Raw genomic sequence first — 20,911 nt, 5'->3', positions numbered from 1 at the left:
CGTTAGATACATTTGCTCAGAAGAGGTGGTTTCAACTCCATTCTAATATGGACTTTGCTTCTGGAAAACCGTATCAAGTCACGGCTCAGTTGTGTCAAGTGCTGCTTTGGATGTCCCTCGTATACTTCTGTTATCGGGTCCACAATGGAACTAACATTAATGTGGAGAATGATACATTTACATCGGTTGGCCATCAAATATAATTGTCTATGCTTTTGTGGGCTAATGTAGCCCCCATTTGATACAATAAATATGTTGTCGTGAGGACAGTCTGAGGACTGTTATTTATCAAATTTTTACATTTATTTAACTAGTAGGCAAGTCAGTTAAGATCAAATTCTTATTTTCAATGACGGCCTAGGAACAGTGGGTTAAATGTCTTGTTCAGGGCAGAACGACAGATTTGTACCTTGTCAACTCGGGGATCTTGTCAACTCGATCTTGAACCTTTCGGTTACTAGTCCAATGCTCTAACCACTAGGCTACCCTGCCGCCCCATTAATGTTGTGACTTGACTTTAACATTAATCTGAGGACTGTTATTTATCTAATTAACTAAATATGTTTAATTGTTAAATTCATCATGTAACAATTAACTCATTAGGATCTGGGGCACCACGAGAGAGGTTCTTTAAAGAGTTACCATGTCCTGAATTAAACTCTATACGGTCTTTACCTTTTCACATCTATAAACAGTCAACTTATTAATCATAACCTTGTATCATATCATTCTGAACAGCCGTAACCTCCTTGCGTCTGCAAAAACCTGAGCCTTACTTATGATTCAGCACAGTCGTGGCCAAAAGTTTTGAGAATGACACAAATATTAATTTTCACAAAGTCTGATTCCTCAGTTTGTATGATGGCAATTTGCATATACTCCAGAATGTTATGAAGAGTGATCAGATGAATTGCAATTAATTGCAAAGTCCCTCTTTGCCATGCAAATGAACTGAATCCCCCAAAAACATTTCCACTGCATTTCAGCCCTGCCACAAAAGGACCAGCTGACATCATGTCAGTGATTCTCTCGTTAACACAGGTGTGAGTGTTGAGGAGGACAAGGCTGGAGATCACTCTGTCATGCTGATTGAGTTCGAATAACAGACTGGAAGCTTCAAAAGGAGGGCAGTGCTTGGAATGATTGTTCTTCCTCTGTCAACCATGGTTACCTGCAAGGAAACACGTGCCGTCATCATTACTTTGCACAAAAAGGGCTTCACAGGCAAGGATATTGGTGCCAGTAAGATTGCACCTAAATCAACCATTTATCGGGTCATCAAGAACTTCAAGGAGAGCGGTTCACTTGTTGTGAAGAAGGCTTCAGGACTGTTGTGAAGAAGACTTTTGGAGGATGGCCTAGTGTCAAGGAGGACAGCAAAGAAGCCACTTCTCTCCAGGAAAAACATCAGGGACAGACTGATATTCTGCAAAAGGCACAGGGATTGGACTGTTGAGGACTGGGGTAAAGTCATTTTCTCTGATTGTTTGGGGCATCCGGAAAAAAGCTTGTCCGGAGAAAACAAGGTGAGCGCTACCATCAAGTCCTGTGTCATGCCAACAGTAAAGCATCCTGAGACCATTCATGTGTGGTGTTGCTTCTCAGCCAAGGGAGTGGACTCACTCACAATTTGCCTAAGAACACAGCCATGAATATAGAATGGTACCAACACATCCTCCAAGAGCAACTTCTCCCAACCATTCAGGAACAGTTTGGTGACGAACAATGCCTTTTCCAGCATGATGGAGCACCTTGCCATAGGGCAAAAGTGATAACTAAGTGGCTCGGAGAACAAAACATCGATATGTTGGGTCCATGGCCAGGAAACTCCCCAGACCTTAATCCCATTGAGAACTTGTGGTCAATCCTCAAGAGACTGGTGGACAAACAAAAACCCATAAATTCTGACAAACTCCAAGCATTGATTATGCAAGAATGGGCTGCCATCAGTCAGGATGTGGCCCAGAAGTTAATTGACAGCATGCCAGGGCGGATTGCAGAGGTCTTGAAAAAGAAGGGTCAACACTGCAAATATTGACACTCTGCATCAACTTCATGTAATTGTCAATAAAAGCCTTTGACACTTATGAAATGCTTGTAATTATACTTCAGTATTCCACAGTAACATCTGACAAAAATATCTAAAGACACTGAAGCAGCAAACTTTGTGGAAATTAATATTTGTGTCATTCTCAAAACCTTTGGCCACGACGGTACATGCCAATCAGGATATATCTATAGCTATGTACTGTACATGCCAATCAGGATATATCTATAGCTATGTACTGTACATGCCAATCAGGATATATCTATAGCTATGTACGGTACATGCCAATCAGGATATATCTATAGCTATGTACGGTACATGCCAATCAGGATATATCTATAGCTATGTACTGTACATGCCAATCGATAGCAGTCAAACGGGTTAAATCGACATCCATCAATGGAAAATGATATTTTATCTTGCAACCTATGCAATCTCCTTTATTAGCTCACAGTAATTCTCATTTTGATGGAAAACCACATTTTGCTTCTTAATTCCCTCAATAACACTCAGGAAAAATGTTCTCGATTTCTCTGTCTACTGGCTCTACATCAGCCCTGGTTCTAATGTCTAATCTAATGGCCTCCAGTGCCTTAGACCTAGTTGTAACTGTACTACCTGTGCTGTCCTGCCATCACACACCAATAAATCAGAGTTATTTCTGTTTCAGACTTGGAGCTGGGATCAGTGTTGCTGTTTCCTGTTGATGATAAACAGTCCAGACTGGATGGCCAAGACCAGGTAAGTGTAGCAGAGATGACGTAGACCTGTCTGTGTCACCCTCATGAGGAAATGTCCTCTAGGTCTAATGGTTGATGTTCAGGTGGGTTCAGATCCCACCTGTTACATAAGCACACACACACCCCCTCTCAACACACAGTACGTTTGAGTTTGAGTTTATTTTTATTTTTACAGGGACAGTGCACATTAATCAACATTTCAGTAAAAGTGCCGGTTTTAGCCAACCGGCTAATTTTCAACCGCAGTCCCTGGGCAGGTTATTAAAAACAATTACAATATAGACAATAGCAACATAGAACAAGCAAGACATAGCATACAGACAGAGCAACATAAAACAAAAAGCAGCAAGACAAAATTCATAAAAGCAACAAAGTGTCTATGCCCTAACATCTTCTCAGAGTGTTAAAGCTATAGAACCTTCAGAGAGTATTCACACAACTTGACTTTTTCCACATTTTGTTGTGTTACAGCTTGCATATAAAATGGGTTAAATTCAGATTGTGTCACTGGCCTAAACACAATACCCCATAATGTAAAAGTGGAATTGTGTTTTTTCACATTTTTACTCATTAATAAAAATGTGTAGCTGAATTGTTGAGTCAATAAGTAGTATTCAACCCCTTTGTTATGGCAAGCCTAAACATTTTCAGGAGTAAAAATGTGCTTACCATAATAAGTGTCATGGACTCACTCTGTGTGCAATAATGGAGTTTAACAATATTTTTGAATGACTACCTCATCTCTGTACCCCACACATACAACTATCTGTAAGGTCCCTCATCTCTGTACCCCACAGATACAATTATCTGTAAGGTCCCTCATCTCTGTACCCCACACATACAATTATCTGTAAGGTCCCTCAGTCCAGCAGGGAATTTCAAACACAGATTCAACCACAAAGACCAGGGAGGTTTTCCAACTCCTCGCAAAGAAAAGCACCTATTGGTAGATGGGTAAAAAAAAAAGCAGTCATTGAATATCCCTTTGATCATGGTGAAGTTATTAGTTACACTTTGGATGGTGTATCGATACACCCAGTCACTACAAAGATACAGGCGTCCTTCCTAACTCAGTTGCCGGAGAAGAAGGAAACTGCTCAGGGATTTCACCATGAGGCCAATGGTGACTTTAAAACAGTTACAGAGTTTAATGGCTGTGATAGGAGAAAACTGAGGATGGATCAACAACATTGTAGTTACTCCACAATACTAAACTAATTGAGAGTGAAAAGAACGAAGCCTGTACAGAATACAAAGACTCCAAAACATGTACCCTGTTTGCAACAAGGGACTAAAGTAATACTGTAAAAATATGGCAACGCAATTCACTTTTTGTCCTGAATACAAAGTGTTATGTTTGGGGCAAATCCAATACAACACATTACTGAGTACCACTCTCCATATTTTCAAGCACAGTGTTATGGGTATGCTTGTTATCATTAAGGGCTAGTGAGTTTTTCAGGATAGAAAAGAAATGGAATGGAGCTAAGCACAGGCAAAAAGGAAAACCTGGTTCAGTCTGCTTTCCACCAGACACTGGGCGATGGCTTCACCTTTCATCAGGACAATAACCTAAAACACAAGGCCAAATCTACACTGGAGTTGCTTACCAAGAAGACGGTGAATATTCATCAGTGGCAGTTACAGTTTTGACTTAAATCTGGTTGAAAATCTATGACAAGACCTGAAGATAACAATGACCAACAACCAATTTGACAGAGATAGAAAATAACAATGTGCAAATGTTGCACAATCCAGGTGTGGAAAGTTCTAGAAACTTACCCAGAAAGACTCACAGCTGTAATCGCTGCCAAAGGTGCTTCTACAAAGTATTGAGTCAGGGGTGTGGATACATCTCTAAATGATATACTTCTGTATTTAATTTTCAATGATTATCAAAAGAAATCTAAAAACATGTTTTGACTTGGTCATTATGGGGTATTGTGTAGAAAAAAAATCTGAATTCAGGCGGTAACACAACAAGATGTGGAATAAGTCAAGGGGTATGAATGCTTTCTGTAGGCGCTGTATGTTCCTGTGTGTGCCCAAAGGTAATCACATGCGTCAAAAAGTCGGGACACTCTGCTCTGACATAATTAAGATACCTGTGTAATTATGATGATGATGTACCTGATTTGTATAATGAGTGATTTGTTCCCTCCCTCCTCTTCTCAGATGACCCTGATGTGATGTGTTCTGTCCGTCCGTCCCCAGGTTGTTCTGATGTCTGTCCGTCCGTCCGTCCCCAAGTTGTTCTGATGTGTCTGTCTGTCCTCAGGTGGCCCTGATAGTGGCCCAGCAGAGAGCCAGAGACAACAGCCTGTCAGGGATCCATCTCTCTGCTCTGGAAGAAGGACTCCAGAAAATCTACAGGGTCGCCAAGACTAACAAGGGTAGTCTGTCTGTCTTTGTCTGTCTGTGTGTGTGTCTATGTCTGTCTGTGTGTAGTTGGAGTAAGAGACCATTTACTCTGCTGTACACGTCACTAAAGATGCTGATTTGAGTCACGAGAAAGATTTCATTTGTCTCCTTATTTCCCTCTCATACACCTCTCTCCTCTCCCCTAGCTAGCGTCCACCTCCCCCGTATCGGCCACTCCACCAGAGGGTTTAACTGGTATGGAACAGAGAGACTCATCAGAAAACACCTGGCCTCCAGAGGGGTACACACCTCCATGTATCCTTTCTACTCCTTTACTAACACACCTCCATGTATCCTTTCTTCTCCTTTACTAACCCTAACACACCTCCATGTATCCTTTCTACTCCTTTACTAACACACCTCCATGTATCCTTTCTACTCCTTTTAAAACCCTAACACACCCCCAAAAACCCTACCACACTTCCATGTATCCTTTCTACTCCTTTACTAACACACCTCCATGTATCCTTTCTACTCCTTTACAAACCCTAACACCCCCATGTATCCTTCCTACTCCTTTACTAACACACCTCCATGTATCCTTTCTACTCCTTTACTAACACACCTCCATGTATCCTTTCTACTCCTTTACAAACCCTAACACCCCCATGTATCCTTCCTACTCCTTTACTAACACACCTCCATGTATTCGTTCTACTCCTTTACTAACACACCCCCATGTATCCTTTCTTCTCCTTTACTAACCCTAACACACCTCCATGTATCCTTTCTACTCCTTTACTAACACACCTCCGTGTATCCTTTCTTCTCCTTTACTAACCCTAACACACCTCCATGTATCCTTTCTACTCCTTTACTAACACACCTCCATGTATCCTTTCTACTCCTTTTAAAACCCTAACACACCCCCAAAAACCCTACCACACTTCCATGTATCCTTTCTACTCCTTTACTAACACACCTCCATGTATCCTTTCTACTCCTTTACTAACATACCTCCATGTATCCTTTCTTCTCCTTTACAAACCCTAACACCTCCATGTATCCTTTCTACTCCTTTACAAACCCTAACACACCTCCATGTATCCTTTCTACTCCTTTACTAACACACCTCCGTGTATCCTTTCTTCTCCTTTACTAACCCTAACACACCTCCATGTATCCTTTCTACTCCTTTACTAACACACCTCCATGTATCCTTTCTACTCCTTTTAAAACCCTAACACCCCCAAAAACCCTACCACACTTCCATGTATCCTTTCTACTCCTTTACTAACACACCTCCATGTATCCTTTCTACTCCTTTACAAACCCTAACACCCCCATGTATCCTTCCTACTCCTTTACTAACACACCTCCATGTATTCGTTCTACTCCTTTACTAACACACCCCCATGTATCCTTTCTTCTCCTTTACTAACCCTAACACACCTCCATGTATCCTTTCTACTCCTTTACTAACACACCTCCATGTATCCTTTCTACTCCTTTACTAACATACCTCCATGTATCCTTTCTTCTCCTTTACAAACCCTAACACCTCCATGTATCCTTTCTACTCCTTTACAAACCCTAACACACCTCCATGTATCCTTTCTACTCCTTTACTAACACACCTCCGTGTATCCTTTCTTCTCCTTTACTAACCCTAACACACCTCCATGTATCCTTTCTACTCCTTTACTAACACACCTCCATGTATCCTTTCTACTCCTTTTAAAACCCTAACACACCCCCAAAAACCCTACCACACTTCCATGTATCCTTTCTACTCCTTTACTAACACACCTCCATGTATCCTTTCTACTCCTTTACAAACCCTAACACCCCCATGTATCCTTCCTACTCCTTTACTAACACACCTCCATGTATTCGTTCTACTCCTTTACTAACACACCCCCATGTATCCTTTCTTCTCCTTTACTAACCCTAACACACCTCCATGTATCCTTTCTACTCCTTTACTAACACACCTCCATGTATCCTTTCTACTCCTTTACTAACATACCTCCATGTATCCTTTCTTCTCCTTTACAAACCCTAACACCTCCATGTATCCTTTCTACTCCTTTACAAACCCTAACACACCTCCATGTATCCTTTCTATTCCTTTACTAACCCTATCACACCTTAATGTATCCTTTCTACTCCTTTTAAAACCCTAACACACCCCCAAAAACCCTACCACACTTCCATGTATCCTGTCTACTCCTTTACTAACCCTAACACCCCAGTGTATTTGTTCTAATCCTTTACTAACCATGACACCCCCATTTATCCTTTCTACTCCTTTACTAACACACCTCCATGTATCCTTTATTCTCCTTTACTAACCCTAACACACCTCCATGTATCCTTTCTACTCCTTTACTAACATACCTCCATGTATCCTTTCTTCTCCTTTACTAACCCTAACACCCCCGTGTATCCTTCCTACTCATTTACTAACCCTAACATCTCCTTTGGTAAACAGTTGTGTACTCTTTGTTTATTTAACCAAAGCTAACATTAGCTGCCTAACTAAGTAGCATTGCTGTAACCAGCTAGCTGGCTAAATATGTCTTCAGCTAGTTAGCTAGCCATGTTCTATGCTGTCAGACTGATATAAATTTTTTTAACTAGGCAAGTCCGTTAAGAACAAATTGTTATTTACAATGATGGCCTAGGAAAAGGCAAACGGCCTCCTGCGGGGACGGGGGACTGGGATTAAAAATAAATAAAATAAAAATATAGGACAAAACACTCATCACAACAAGAGAGACAACACAACACTACATGAAGAGAGACCTAAGACAACACAACACTACATGAAGAGAGACCTAAGATGACATCATAACATGGCAGCAACATAACAACAACATGGTAGCAACACAACATAACATGGTAGCAGCACAAAACATGGTACAAGCATTATTGAGCACAGACAACAGCACAAAGGGCAAGAAGGTAGAGTCAACAATACATCACACAAATCAGTCACAAGTGTCAGTGTGTCCATGACGGAGTCTTTGAATGAAGAGATTGAGATAAAACTGTCCAGTTTAAGTGTTAGTTGCAGCTCATTCCAGTCGCTAGCTGCAGCGAACTGAAAAGACGAGCGGCCCAGGGGTGTGTGTACTTTGGGGACCTTTAACAGAATGTGACTGGCAGAACAGGTGTTGTATGTGGAGGATGAGGGCTGCAGTAGATATCTCAGATAAGGGGGAGGGAGGCCTAAGACGGTTTTATAAATAAGCATCAACCAGTGGGTCTTGTGACGGGTATACAGAGATGACCAGTTTACAGAAGAGTATAGAGTGCACTGATGTGTCCTATAAGGAGCATTGGTGGCAAATATGATGGCAGAATGGTAATGAACATCTAGCCGCTCGAGTGCACCCTTACCTGCCGATCTATAAATTATGTTTGCTCTTATTTAAGAGCATTGCTCTTAAATACAAGTAAAACTAAATGCATGCTCTTCAACCGATCGCTACCTGCACCTACCCGCCTGTCCAACATCACTACTCTGGACGGCTCTGACTTAGAATACGTGGACAACTACAAATACTTAGGTGTCTGGTTAGACTGTAAACTCTCCTTCCAGACCCATATCAAACATCTCCAATCCAAAGTTAAATCTAGAATTGGCTTCCTATTTCGCAACAAAGCATCCTTCACTCATGCTGCCAAACATACCCTTGTAAAACTGACCATCCTACCAATCCTCGACTTTGGCGATGTCATTTACAAAATAGCCTCCAATACCCTACTCAACAAATTGGATGCAGTCTATCACAGTGCAATCCGTTTTATCACCAAAGCCCCATATACTACCCACCATTGCTACCTGTACGCTCTCGTTGGCTGGCCCTCGCTTCATACTCGTCGCCAAACCCACTGGCTCCATGTCATCTACAAGACCCTGCTAGGTAAAGTCCCCCCTTATCTCAGCTCGCTGGTCACCATAGCATCTCCCACCTGTAGCACACGCTCCAGCAGGTATATCTCTCTAGTCACCCCCAAAACCAATTCTTTCTTTGGCCGCCTCTCCTTCCAGTTCTCTGCTGCCAATGACTGGAACGAACTACAAAAATCTCTGAAACTGGAAACACTTATCTCCCTCACTAGCTTTAAGCACCAACTGTCAGAGCAGCTCACAGATTACTGCACCTGTACATAGCCCACCTATAATTTAGCCCAAACAACTACCTCTTTCCCAACTGTATTTCATTTTAATTAATTTATTTATTTTGCTCCTTTGCACCCCATTATTTTTTATTTCTACTTTGCACATTCTTCCATTGCAAAACTACCATTCCAGTATTTTACTTGCTATATTGTATTTACTTTGCCATCATGGCCTTTTTTGCCTTACCTCCCTTCTCACCTCATTTGCTCACATTGTATATAGACTTGTTTATACTGCATTATTGACTGTATGTTTGTTTTTACTCCATGTGTAACTGTGTCGTTTTATCTGTCGAACTGCTTTGCTTTATCTTGGCCAGGTCGCAATTGTAAATGAGAACTTGTTCTCAACTTGCCTACCTGGTTAAATAAAGGTAAAATAAAAAATAAAATAAAAATGTAGTATGGGTAGGATGGTCATCTGAATCGCGGTTAGTTTGGCAGCTGGGGTGAAAGAGGAGCGATTACGACAGAGGAAACCATGTCTAGATTTAACTTTAGCCTGCAGCTTTGATATGTGCTGAGAGAAGGACAGTGCACCGTCTAGCCATACTCCCAAGTACTTGTATGACGTGACTAAATCAACCTCTAAACCCTCAGAGAGGTAGTAATAACACCTGTGGGGAGAGGGGCATTCTTCTTACCAAACCACATGACCTTTGTTTTGGATGTGTTCAGAACAAGGTTAAGGGCAGAGAAAGCTTGTTGGACACTAAGAAAGCTTTGTTGTAGAGCGTTTAACACAGAATCTGGTAGAGGGGCCAGCTGAGTATAAGACTGTATCATCTGCATATACAGTGGGGCAAAAAAGTATTTAGTCAGCCACCAATTGTGCAAGTTCTCCCACTTAAAAAGATGAGAGAGGCCTGTAATTTTCATCATAGGTACACTTCAACTATGACAGACAAAATGAGGGGGAAAAATCCAGAAAATCACATTGTAGGATTTTTTATGAATTTATTTACAAATTATGGTGGAAAATAAGTATTTGGTCACCTACAAACAAGCAAGATGTCTGGCTCTCACAGACCTGTAACTTCTTCTTTAAGAGGCTCCTTTGTCCTCCACTCGTTGCCTGTATTAATGGCACCTGTTTGAACTTGTTATCAGTATAAAAGACACCTGTCCACAACCTCAAACAGTCACACTCCAAACTCCACTATGGCCAAGACCAAAGAGCTGTCAAAGGACACCAGAAACAAAATTGTAGGCCTGCACCAAGCTGGGAAGACTGAATCTGCAATAGGTAAGCAGCTTGGTTTGAAGAAATCAACTGTGGGAGCAATTATTAGGAAATGGAAGACATACAAGACCACTGATAATCTCCCTCGATCTGGGGCTCCACGCAAGATCTCACCCCGTGGAGTCAAAATTACCACAAGAATGGTGAGCAAAAATCCCAGAACCACACGGGGGGACCAAGTGAATGACCTGCAGAGAGCTGGGACCAAAGTAACAAAGCCTACCATCAGTAACACACTACGCCGCCAGGGACTCAAATCCTGCAGTGCCAGACGTGTCCCCCTGCTTAAGCCAGTACATGTCCAGGCCCGTCTGAAGTTATCTAGAGAGCATTTGGATGATCCAGAAGAAGATTGTGAGAATGTCATATGGTCAGATGAAACCAAAATATAACTTTTTGATAAAAACTCAACTCGTCGTGTTTGGAGGACAAAGAATGCTGAGTTGCATCCAAAGAACACCATACCTACTGTGAAGCATGGGGGTGGAAACATCATGCTTTGGGGCTGTTTCTCTGCAAAGGGACTTGGACGACTGATCCGTGTAAAGGAAAGAATGAATGGGGCCATGTATCGTGAGATTTTGAGTGAAAACCTCCTTCCATCAGCAAGGGCATTGAAGATGAAACGTGGCTGGGTCTTTCAGCATGACAATGATCCCAAACACACCGCCCGGGCAACGAAGGAGTGGCTTCGTAAGCATTTCAAGGTCCTGGAGTGGCCTAGCCAGTCTCCAGATCTCAACCCCATAGAAAATCTTTGGAGGGAGTTGAAAGTCCGTGTTGCCCAGCAACAGCCCCAAAACATCACTGCTCTAGAGGAGATCTGCATGGAGGAATGGGCCAAAATACCAGCAACAGTGTGTGAAAACCTTGTGAAGACTTACAGAAAACGTTTGACCTCTGTCATTGCAAACTTTTGTTATTGACCAAATACTTATTTTCCACCATAATTTGCAAATAAATTCATTAAAAATCCTACAATGTGGGGCCTAGGATTGAGCCATTTGGGAAACTCCCTTGATGACAGGCAGTGGCTGAGACAGAAGATTTTCTGACTTTATACACTGCACTCTTTGAGAGAGGTAGTTACCAAACCAGGCCAAAGACCCCTTAGAGACACCAATACTCCTTAGCCGGCCCACAAGAATGGAATGGTCTACCGTATCAAAAGCTTTGGCCAAGTCAATAAAAATAGCAGCACAACATTGCTTCGAATCAAGGACAATGGTGACATCATTGAGGACCTTTAAGGTTGCAGTGACACATCCATAGCCTGAGCGGAAACCAGATGGCATACTTTTAACAAGCATGCACGAGAGCACCAGCTGTTCTGGATGACTGTGTGATAATGCTCTCGGTAGCCGATATGAACAAAACCATTAAATAGGTCAACATTCACAAAGCCGCTCGGCCAGACGGATTACCAGGACGTGTACTCAGAGCATGCGCGGACCAACTGTCAAGTGTCTTCACTGACATTCAACCTCTCCCTGACCGAGTCTATAATACATGCATGTTTCAAGCGGACCACCATAGTCCCTGTGCCCGATGAAGCGAATTTAAACTGCCAAAATGATTACCGCCCGTGGCACTCACGTCGGTAGCCATGAAGTGCTTTGAAAGGCTGGTCATGGCTCACATCAACAGCATCCTCCCGGACACCCTAGACCCACTCCAATTCGCATACCGCCCCAACAGATCCACAGATGACACAATCTCAATCACACTCCACACCGCCCTTTCTCAGCTGGACAAATGGAACACCTATGTGAGAATGCTGTTCATTGAATACAGCTCAGCGTTCAACACCATAGTGCCCACAAATCTCATCCCTAAGCTAAGGACTCGAGGACTAAACACCTCCCTCTGCAACTGGATCCTGGACTTCCTGACAGGCCTCCCCATGTGGTAAGGGTAGGTAACAACACATCTGCCACGCTGATCCTTAACACTGGTGCCCCTCAAGAGTGTGTACTTAGTCCCCTCCTGTATTCACCCACGGCTGCGTGGCCAAATATGACTCCAACATCATCATTAAGTTTGCTGATGACACAACAGTGGTAGGCCTGATCACCGACAATGATGAGACAGCATATAGGGAGGTGGTCAGAGATCTGGCAGTGTGGTACCAGGACAACAACCTCTCCCTCAACGTGAGCAAGACAAAGGAGCTGATCGTGGACTACAGGGAAAAGGAGGGCCGAACAGGCCCCCATTGACATCGACGGGGTTGTAGTGGAGCGGGTTGAGAGTTTCAAGTTCCTTGGTGTCCACATCACCAACGAACTATCTTGGTCCAAACATACCAAGACAGTTGTGAAAAAGGCACGACAAAATATTTTCCCCCGCAGAAGACTGAAAAGATTTGGCATGGATCCCCAGATCCTCAAAAGGTTATACAGCTGCACCATCGAGAGCATCCTGCCTGACTGGTTGCATCACTGCCTGGTATGGCAACTGCTCAGCCTCCGACAGCAAGGCACTACAGAGGGTAGTGCGTACAGCCCAGTACATCACTGGGGCCAAGCTTCCTGCCATCCAGGACCTCTATACCAGGCGGTGTCAGAGGAAAGCCCATAAAATTGTCAAAGACTCCAGTCACCCAAGTTATAGACTGTTTTCTCTGCTACTGCATGACAAGTGGTACCGGAGCGCCACGTCTAGGACCATAAGGCTCCTCAACAGCTTCTACCCCCAAGCGATTAGACTGCTGAACAATTCATAAAAATCAACACCGGACAATTTACATTGACCCCCCTCCCCCTCTTGCTACTCGCTGTTTATTTGTTACCTATGCAGAGTCACTTCGCCACCACCTACATGTACAGATGACCTCAACTAGCCTGTACCCCCGCACACTGACTCGGTACCGGTGCCCCCTGTATATAGCCTCCACATTGACTCTGTACCTGTACCCCCTGTATATAGCCTCCACGTTGACTCTGTACCGGTACCCCCTGTATATAGCCTCTACATTGACTCTGTACCGGTACCCCCTGTATATAGTCTCCACATTGACTCTGTACCGGTACCCCCTGTATATAGCCTCCACATTGACTCTATACCGGTACCCCCACCCCTGTATATAGCCACCACATTGACTCTGTACCGGTACCCCCTGTATATAGTCTCCATATTGACTCTGTACCGGTACCCCCTGTATATAGCCTCCACATTGACTCTGTACCGTAACACCCTGTATATAGCCTCCACATTGACTCTGTACCGGTACCCCCTGTATATAGCCTCCACATTGACTCTGTACCGTAACACCCTGTATATAGCCTCCACACTGACTCGGTACCGGTACACCCTGTATATAGCCTCCATACTGACTCTGTACCGGTACCCCCTGTATATAGCCTCCACACTGACTCTGTACCGTAACACCCTGTATATAGCCTCCATACTGACTCTGTACCGGTACCCCCTGTATATAGCCTCCACATTGACTCTGTACCGGTACCCCCTGTATATAGCCTCCACATTGACTCTGTACCGTAACACCCTGTATATAGCCTCCACATTGACTCTGTACCGTAACACCCTGTATATAGCCTCCATACTGACTCTGTACCGGTGCCCCCTGTATATAGCCTCCACATTGACTCTGTACCGTAACACCCTGTATATAGCCTCCACACTGACTCTGTACCGGTACCCCCTGTATATAGCCTCCACATTGACTCTGTACCGTAACACCCTGTATATAGCCTCCACATTGACTCTGTACCGTAACACCCTGTATATAGCCTCCACATTGACTCTGTACCGTAACACCCTGTATATAGCCTACACACTGACTCGGTACCGGTACCCCCTGTATATAGCCTCCATACTGACTCGGTACCGGTACCCCCTGTATATAGCCTCCACACTGACTCTGTACCGGTACCCCCTGTATATAGCCTCCATACTGACTCTGTACCGGTGCCCCCTGTATATAGCCTCCACATTGACTCAGTACCGGTGCCCCCTGTATATAGCCTCCACACTGACTCTGTACCGGTACCCCCTGTATATAGCCTCCACACTGACTCTGTACCGGTGCCCCCTGTATATAGCCTCCACACTGACTCTGTACCGGTACACCCTGTATATAGCCTCCACACTGACTCTGTACCGGTACCCCCTGTATATAGCCTCCACACTGACTCTGTACCGGTACCCCCTGTATATAGCCTCCATACTGACTCTGTACCGGTGCCCCCTGTATATAGCCTCCACATTGACTCAGTACCGGTGCCCCCTGTATATAGCCTCCACACTGACTCTGTACCGGTGCCCCCTGTATATAGCCTCCACACTGACTCTGTACCGGTACACCCTGTATATAGCCTCCACACTGACTCTGTACCGGTGCCCCCTGTATATAGCCTCCACATTGACTCTGTACCGGTGCCCCCTGTATATAGCCTCCACACTGACTCTGTACCGGTGCCCCCTGTATATAGCCTCCACACTGACTCTGTACCGGTGCCCCCTGTATATAGCCTCCACACTGACTCTGTACCGGTACACCCTGTATATAGCCTCCACACTGACTCTGTACCGGTGCCCCTTGTATATAGCCTCCACACTGACTCTGTACCGGTACCCCCTGTATATAGCCTCCACATTGACTCTGTACCGGTGCCCCCTGTATATAGCCTCCATACTGACTCTGTACCGGTGCCCCCTGTATATAGCCTCCATACTGACTCTGTACCGGTGCCCCCTGTATATAGCCTCCACATTGACTCTGTACCGGTGCCCCCTGTATATAGCCTCCATACTGACTCTGTACCGGTGCCCCCTGTATATAGCCTCCACATTGACTCTGTACCGGTACCCCCTGTATATATCCTCCACACTGACTCTGTACCGGTACCCCCTGTATATAGCCTCCACATTGACTCTGTACCGGTACCCCCTGTATAAAGCCTTGTTATTGTTATTCTTATTGTGTTACTTTTTATTTTAGTCTACTTGGTAAATACTTTCTTCTTCTTGAACTGCACTGTTGGTTAAGGGCTTGTCAGTCAGCATTTCACGGTAAAGTCTACACTTGTTGTATTCCGTGCATGTGGTAAATAAAGCTTGATTTGATACCAGAGAGAATACTATAGACATCAATAAAGCCAGTCGGTTGGTTATTGGCACGTTTTTACAACACTTTTGATAAACTGGGCGCTCTAAAAGAATAGGGTTCCGTTTGGGAAGCAGACAAATGGCCTTTTCTCTGCATTGCATTTGTTGAAGTGTTGAGGGATCGAGTGCTAAATGTGTTTGTCTTAACTGTGAAGGCTTTGTTTTGTCCAGGATATTTAGTCCTTAACTGGCCTGTTTGTCAGATACTACTACAGCAGGTCTGTCTCTACCTCTGCTTTAGGTACATCCACAACACCCTCCACAGCATCAGCCTCAACCTCCAAGGCCTCAGCCTCTAGCTCCAAGACCTCAGCAGCATCCCCCTCCCCATCCTCCGTCTCCCCCTCCCCAACCTCCGTCTCAGTCTCCCCCTCTCCTCCACACTCCCCCCCAGTGCCACAGTATCCTGGCCCTGACTCAGACAGGGAGAGTGAGGAAAGAGAGACAGCCAATCAGAGCAGCAGGACCCCCAGCCCCTCTGGACCTGCTCTGCCTGACTTCATGAGAGGAGTTCATGTGTTCTTCTACAACCTGACAGCCTCAGACAGGAAGAGACTGGCCCGCTACCTCATCACATATGAAGGAGATGAGGAGGAGATCATGAGTTCAGAGGTCACACACATTGTAACAGAGCTGGAGAGTCCTGTCCAATCACAGGTGACCTCAACAGTCAATCTTACATTTACAATTTCAAGGATGGTTATAACATGATTATAACATGAAAACCATTGATGTACAGTGACACATATATTTCTGATGTTGCTATGGTCTGATGATGCTAGTCTTGTGATGTTGCTATGGTCTGATGCTAGTCTTGTGATGTTGCTATAGTCTGATGTTGCTATGGTCTGATGATGCTAGTCTTGTGATGTTGCTATGGTCTGATGATGCTAGTCTTGTGATGTTGCTATGGTCTGATGATGCTAGACTTGTGATGTTGCTATAGTCTGATGTTGCTATGGTCTGATGATGCTAGTCTTGTGATGTTGCTATGGTCTGAAGATGCTAGTCTTGTGATGTTGCTATGGTCTGATGATGCTTGTCTTGTGATGTTGCTATGGTCTGATGATGCTAGTCTTGTGATGTTGCTATAGCCAGATGTTGCTATGGTCTGATGATGCTAGTCTTGTGATGTTGCTATGGTCTGAAGATGCTAGTCTTGTGATGTTGCTATGGTCTGATGATGCTTGTCTTGTGATGTTGCTATGGTCTGATGATGCTAGTCTTGTGATGTTGCTATAGCCAGATGTTGCTATGGTCTGATGATGCTATGGTCTGATGATGCTAGTCTTGTGATGTTGCTATGGTCTGATGTTGCTAGTCTTGTGATGTTGCTATAGTCTGATGTTGCTATGGTCTGATGATGCTAGTCTTGTGATGTTGCTATGGTCTGATGCTAGTCTTGTGATGTTGCTATAGTCTGTTGCTATGGTCTGATGATGCTAGTCTTGTGATGTTGCTATGGTCTGATGATGCTAGTCTTGTGATGTTGCTATGGTCTGATGATGCTAGTCTTGTGATGTTGCTATGGTCTGATGATGCTAGTCTTGTGATGTTGCTATGGTCTGATGATGCTAGTCTTGTGATGTTGCTATGGTCTGATGATGCTAGTCTTATGTTGCTATGGTCTGATGATGCTAGTCTTGTGATGTTGCTATAGTCTGATATTGCTATGGTCTGATGATGCTAGTCTTGTAATGTTGCTATGGTCTGATGATGCTAGTCTTGTGATGTTGCTATGGTCTGATGATGCTAGTGTTCTGATGTTGCTAGACTTCTGATGTTGCTATGATTTTCTGTGTCACCAGGAGCTCCAGGAGCTGATTGGTCATCACCCTCATGCACTTCCTGTTCAGAAGACCTGGCTGGAGGCCTGCTTCTCTAGACAGAGACAAGTCAACACCACCAAGTTCCTGCACTGCTTTAAATGATGTATCTCTTCAGTACTATATAACACGCAGGTGATGTGAGCCTGCAGGAGCCACGGATCAATTCCTTTTGCAGCACTCCCTTTCTCCCGCTACAATACAACTTTAATACACTCAACTGATTACACTGAAGTAGAGAACATTCCTTTACTCTGCTTTTTATTTGTATACATGTTTATCAATTATTTTAATTTGAAATGTATTTTGGTAGTTGCAGGCAGCCTAGTAGTTACAGCGTTGGGCCAGTAACTGAAAGGTTGCTGGATCGAATCCCCGAGCCGACAAGGTAAACATCTGTCATTCTGCCCCTTAGCAAGGCAGTTAACCCACTGTTCCCCGAGCGCTGAAGACATGGGTGTCGATTAAGGAAGCCTCCCCCTGCACCTCTCTGATTCAGAGGGGTTGGGTTAAATGTGGAAGACACATTTCAGTTGAATGCATTCAGTTGTACAACTGACTAGGTATCTCCCTTTCCTTATCATTAGGTGTTCTCTATATCAGTGGTTCCCAACGTTTTTCAGATACTGTCCCTGAGGTACCCCCATGGCTGGGAACCAATGCTGTATATCTGACCAGGTACCACTCTAAAGTGATATGTTATGGAACAGAGAGGTGGGGCTTATAGAAAAGGGGCGTGGCATGATGCTCCAGCTGTAGAGGTCAATGAGGTATAAAAGAACTGGGAACTGCTTCCAAGATGGACATTGGTTGTTTTTAATGTAATCTGCTCACATTGGCAAATGCTGTTTTGTGGTCACTCCCATCTGCTTGACAGAGCCGGTAACGCCTGATCACTAGCGCTGTGTGCACTGGCGCTAGCAGCAATGACGTCATCCAGAAGCATTGCAGACATTGAATGATTATTAAATGTTCAGCTGTCAGTGATGGGAAACAATTTGTTCCCAGACTATTAGAAAAAAAGCACTGGATATTTTTGGCACAAAAGGTGATAATGAGTGTCTTTAAGATTTTTTCAAGTTGGACTTATGGGGATTGTCCTGATGGCAGCAGCAAAAACGCAATGTGACCAACAGGCACAACCACAGCGGTCCTTGGGACAACCTAACTCTTTTACATTTCAGATTACTGGGGTAACGTTATTTGGGACAGTCCAAGGATCCCAGATAGCATAGAAAGGTCCGCTGTGGTTGTGCCTGTTGGTCACATTGCGTATATATGTGGGATGTATTGTTGTCTATGCCCAATAATGTTTGTACCCTGTTTTGTGCTGCTGCCATGTTGCTACCATGCCATGTTGAAGTTTACATCCACCTTAGCCAAATACATGCACCAAAGTACGTTCATCTCTAGGAGACAGAACGCGTTTCCTATCTGAGCGGATTCATGGTGTTTATACTTGCGTACTCTTTGTACAGATGAACGTGTTACCTTCAGGCGTTTGGAAATTACTCCCAAGGATGAACCAGACTTGTGGAGGTCAGAAAATAAAATTGACATCTTGGCCGATTTCTTTTGATTAACCCATTATGACAAGCAAAGAGGCACGGAGAGAGAAGGTAGGCCTTGAAATACATCCACAGTTACACCTCCAATTGACTCATGTCAATTAGCCTATCATAAGCTTCTAAAACCATGACAATTTTCTGGAATTTGCCAAGCTGTTTAAAGGCACGGTCAACTTAGTGTATGTAAACTTCTGACCCACTGGAATTGTGATACAGTGAATGAATCTGTCTGTAAACAATTGTTGGAAAAATTACTTCTGTCATGCACAAAGTAGATGTCCTAACAGACTTGGCAACACTTGTTTGTTAACAAGAAATTTGTGGAGTGGTTGAAAAACGAGTTCTAATAGCTCTACAAAGTGTAACTTCCAACTTCAACTGTCTTAAGTGTTGAACATTCAAATATTTTCTGAAAATAAAGCTCAAGCACCAAGGAGAAAAGACAGCATTTGCGTGTTACATAAATTGCATAGTTTATTTACAACAAAAAAACACTGCAATTTGACATACCAGGTATCAAGCAGAAATGGACTTGATTTGTGCCCATCAACATTATAAACTTACAGTATCATATTTATGCTCGCATATATTATGTTAACTAATAGCAAAGAAAAGTTTTGGAATTGTCCTAATCAAGACCATTTTAAATCTGTGTGACATGATCCCCTTTGGATGGATCATTTTAGAATGTCAGTGTAGTAGCTAGTACACAGTGCAGGTTTTAATCATGAGCAGAGGGACCGGCTGTGTGACAATTTATCCCTGGTAGATTTAAACCAGCATAATTCTGTGGTTCTGGTGAGAACTGGCAAAATGTTTCACAAACTCATCCATGTTGAGGGAGCGTGCCCTCCTTGACTCAACACTGAGAATTCTGAGCTGACTTAACCTGTCATCGACCATTGTTGTCCTAAGGTGGTTTTAATCCATTTTAAAGCTGAGAAGCTTCTCTCGCAATAAGCACTGCTGACTGGTGTAACAGAAATCTTACAAAGTCAAAATAGCTCATGGAAGACCTCTTTATAAGGTTCTAGAAACACAACAAAGTCAAGGAGAGTAGATGGTCTGTCCCTCCCACCTATCAAGAAGCCGCTTGGTTTGATGAACCTCATGTTTGAGGTCCTCTAAATCTGACTCAAAGGTCTGAGCAAAGGCAAACAGAGGCTCCTCATTCAAGAATGGTGTCCTCTTTGGGTTGAGAGACTGGGCCCTTTGCATTATCTCACAATCCTTCTTTGAAAAACACCTCTGCAGCTCAGCTGTGAGACTGTCAAGCACCTGATTAAAGACAGCTCTTTGGAAGCTCTCACCATCACATTGGTCACTATTTTTCTGTCCTACAGTGTGCTCATCAATGATTTGTGGAATCACAAGCTTGTTTTAGACTGTCTTTTACACACTGTTTGTACACTTATTTTGCAGTGCTCTGCAATCTCTTTCCATAGTTCTCCATAGTAACCCTACCTTCTGTAGTCCTGTAATGGGTCTGTAAGGGCACCTACTAGACCCACAGCACCTACTAGACCCACAGACCTTGCTAGGTCTCTCGATGACCTCTCTGCGCTATATTTTGAGTGGCAGTTAAGAGGAGCACATCTGTAATTGTTTTAATGTCAGTACAGTTTTCCTCCACTTTCTTTTTCCGGTCCTCATTCATGACATCTAACATTGATGAGTTGCTGTCAATAGCCCTTTGATGCTGATTCCAAGCATACATAGCATTGATATGCTATGCATTCGAATGGAGACGGCAGGGTAGCCTAGTGGTTAGAGCGTTGGACTAGTAACCGAAAGGTTGCAAGTTC

The 20,911-nt window shown here is 43.8% G+C and overlaps 1 protein-coding gene across 5 annotated transcripts in view; it reads left to right on the top strand.

Moving 5' to 3' along the window:
* chd1l (chromodomain helicase DNA binding protein 1-like) overlaps positions 1–20,643 on the top strand; it is a 60,309-nt gene extending 39,666 nt beyond the window's left edge. For 4 of the 5 annotated variants that reach the window (XM_031838119.1, XM_031838121.1, XM_031838120.1 and 1 more), the window contains 5 exons: positions 2,718–2,788; positions 5,066–5,180; positions 5,355–5,463; positions 15,916–16,369; positions 17,521–20,643. In XM_031838119.1, the coding sequence (XP_031693979.1) occupies positions 2,718–2,788; positions 5,066–5,180; positions 5,355–5,463; positions 15,916–16,369; positions 17,521–17,643 (872 nt within the window). In that variant the 3' untranslated portion in view covers positions 17,644–20,643. The remainder of the gene's footprint in view (positions 1–2,717; positions 2,789–5,065; positions 5,181–5,354; positions 5,464–15,915; positions 16,370–17,520) is intronic. The other variant, XR_004212140.1, reaches the window with a different exon arrangement.
* The last annotated feature ends 268 nt before the right edge of the window (positions 20,644–20,911 follow it).

This window comes from Oncorhynchus kisutch, linkage group LG13 (assembly GCF_002021735.2).
Source record: "Oncorhynchus kisutch isolate 150728-3 linkage group LG13, Okis_V2, whole genome shotgun sequence".
Classification (NCBI taxonomy): Eukaryota; Metazoa; Chordata; class Actinopteri; order Salmoniformes; family Salmonidae; genus Oncorhynchus; species Oncorhynchus kisutch.
Note: the sequence above shows the minus strand (reverse complement) of the source record. Positions and strands in the feature narration are given on the sequence as shown.